Below are 1,853 nucleotides of genomic sequence, written 5' to 3'. Positions count from 1 at the left end.
GTATTACATTGCTAAATGAATGGTGAATGTTATGGTAATATTTATCTAACAAAGACAGAAATACACTGGTCCAAGAATGAAGGTACTCAAACAAACACCATAATGTCATCTTAGCAAGATTTGATACAAGGTCAAGAGAAAACACAAAGATAAACACAAGTGATATCTAAGAATGACTGTTAGCAAATCTTGTTCTGACTTTAATCATTCTATCTGCAGATGAACAGAATGTCATGAAAACCTAGGTCATTAAAGGATGTCATGAATTATTTGCTTAAACATAACCRTATTAATTCCACCACAGTACAAATAGGCGGTGCTTTGTACCAGCACCTGTTTAGGCAGCTCCACATGGCTACCACAGGAGATTCAAGGGTTTCTCTAACGTGCATAAATGAGTCAAAGCAACACTCTGGATATGGTTTTGATGAGGGGGTGACATTATAACATAAAATAAAGCTCAAGAAACCTAATTTTGCATAAACACCCTCCCGTTTATATTTCATAACTATTTTGGTAACTCAMAAACATGGGAAAAGACATTATCACTCATCTTTCGCCTTTTGACAGTGAGAGATAATGAAAGCAGTGTGTGCTGAATGACACAAAAAAAATGCTTTTAGGCAGCAGGACAAAGCTCGTTTGACCCTAAATGCTAATGACATTATAGGAGCAGAGCATGTTGACCCACAGGGGATTTTCACACTATTGAACCTAAGCTGAACTCTCAGCTGTGCTCTCTGTGCCTGTTTACCTATTCTACTTTGCCCCCGGTGCTGCTAAGAGTTAAAGGGCATTAGGCCTTTGCTCTGTAATATGAATGTCATCTCCACACCAGCACAGTAATTACTGTTCTATACAGTTTTCTGTCAGTTCTAAGTGCCGCCCCAGGGGCAAAGAACGATTTGTAAAGGGGCAGTTAGGCTTTTCTGCAGAAGAGGATAACCCCCTGCTGTAACCTATCACACAGCTGTTCTGAATCACTGTCTTCAAGCACTTCTTCTTTGCCGCTCAACATTCATTCAGACATGAACTGCTTCCTTTCGTTTCCCACTCAGCCTGAAACAATTAGAACCCGAGAAAAAGGTTTTGTACCTTTGAAAGCTTTTCGAACGAAAAGAAAGGTGAATGAATGGTGGTAATTACGAATCTCTTTAGAGAATAAAGTCAGCCTACCTCATATTCACTAACGCAGTTTGCACTGGTGTAGTCAATGATGCACCTCCCGAGCCACTCGTCAGGCCTGGAGCTCAGGATGTCATTCCTGCAGTTTTCCAGGAAGGGCTGAAGTCGTAAGAGCAAGCTGCGTGACAGGAGGTACCCAAACCCCCCGTAGCAGTACTTCCCCTCCATCTCTCCGCCTATGAACTCCTCAGGGCGGCCCATGTAAAGCTCTCGATCCGCGCTCAGGTGCTCCACCAGCGCCTTGATCCTGTCCGCTTCTGTGTAGGCGTCGTCCTGGACCAAGTAGAACCAGTCGTATTCGTTGATGTAATGATCAAAGATGAACTTGACGGTCTGAAACATGTTCCAGATCAGCCGCTCGTCTCCGTGGGAAACCACAAACATGCCGTGAGGGACTTTGCGGTTGCGCGAGCCGGTGAAGAAGGCCACAGCGTCGAAGTGATGGCTTATGGTGCGATTCACAGCCACGCCCAGGGTGTTGATGGAGTTTTTGGATGTCAGAACCCCAACGAAGAGGCGCTCTCGCATCCCCAACTCTGTGCTTATGTATTTAGCCCTGAAAAACATGTCAGATCAAACAACTACTGAATACATGCTGCTTTTTTTACTAAACGAAAGGACAGTGTCACCGTTTTACAACCATGTGAGAATGTCTGTTTATATATATA

At 43.7% G+C, this 1,853-nt stretch overlaps 1 protein-coding gene across 1 annotated transcript in view; it reads right to left on the bottom strand.

Annotated features, from left to right (window-relative positions):
• chpfa (chondroitin polymerizing factor a) overlaps positions 1 to 1,853 on the bottom strand; it is a 21,390-nt gene that overhangs the window by 5,400 nt on the left and 14,137 nt on the right. Inside the window, exon 2 of the mRNA XM_014020090.1 lies at positions 1,177 to 1,741. Coding sequence (XP_013875544.1) covers positions 1,177 to 1,741 — 565 coding nt within the window. The remainder of the gene's footprint in view (positions 1 to 1,176; positions 1,742 to 1,853) is intronic.

This window comes from Austrofundulus limnaeus, unplaced genomic scaffold, assembly GCF_001266775.1.
Source record: "Austrofundulus limnaeus strain Quisiro unplaced genomic scaffold, Austrofundulus_limnaeus-1.0 Scaffold240, whole genome shotgun sequence".
Classification (NCBI taxonomy): Eukaryota; Metazoa; Chordata; class Actinopteri; order Cyprinodontiformes; family Rivulidae; genus Austrofundulus; species Austrofundulus limnaeus.
The sequence above is the reverse complement of the archived record's forward strand: the minus strand, read 5'-3'. Positions and strand labels throughout refer to the sequence as shown.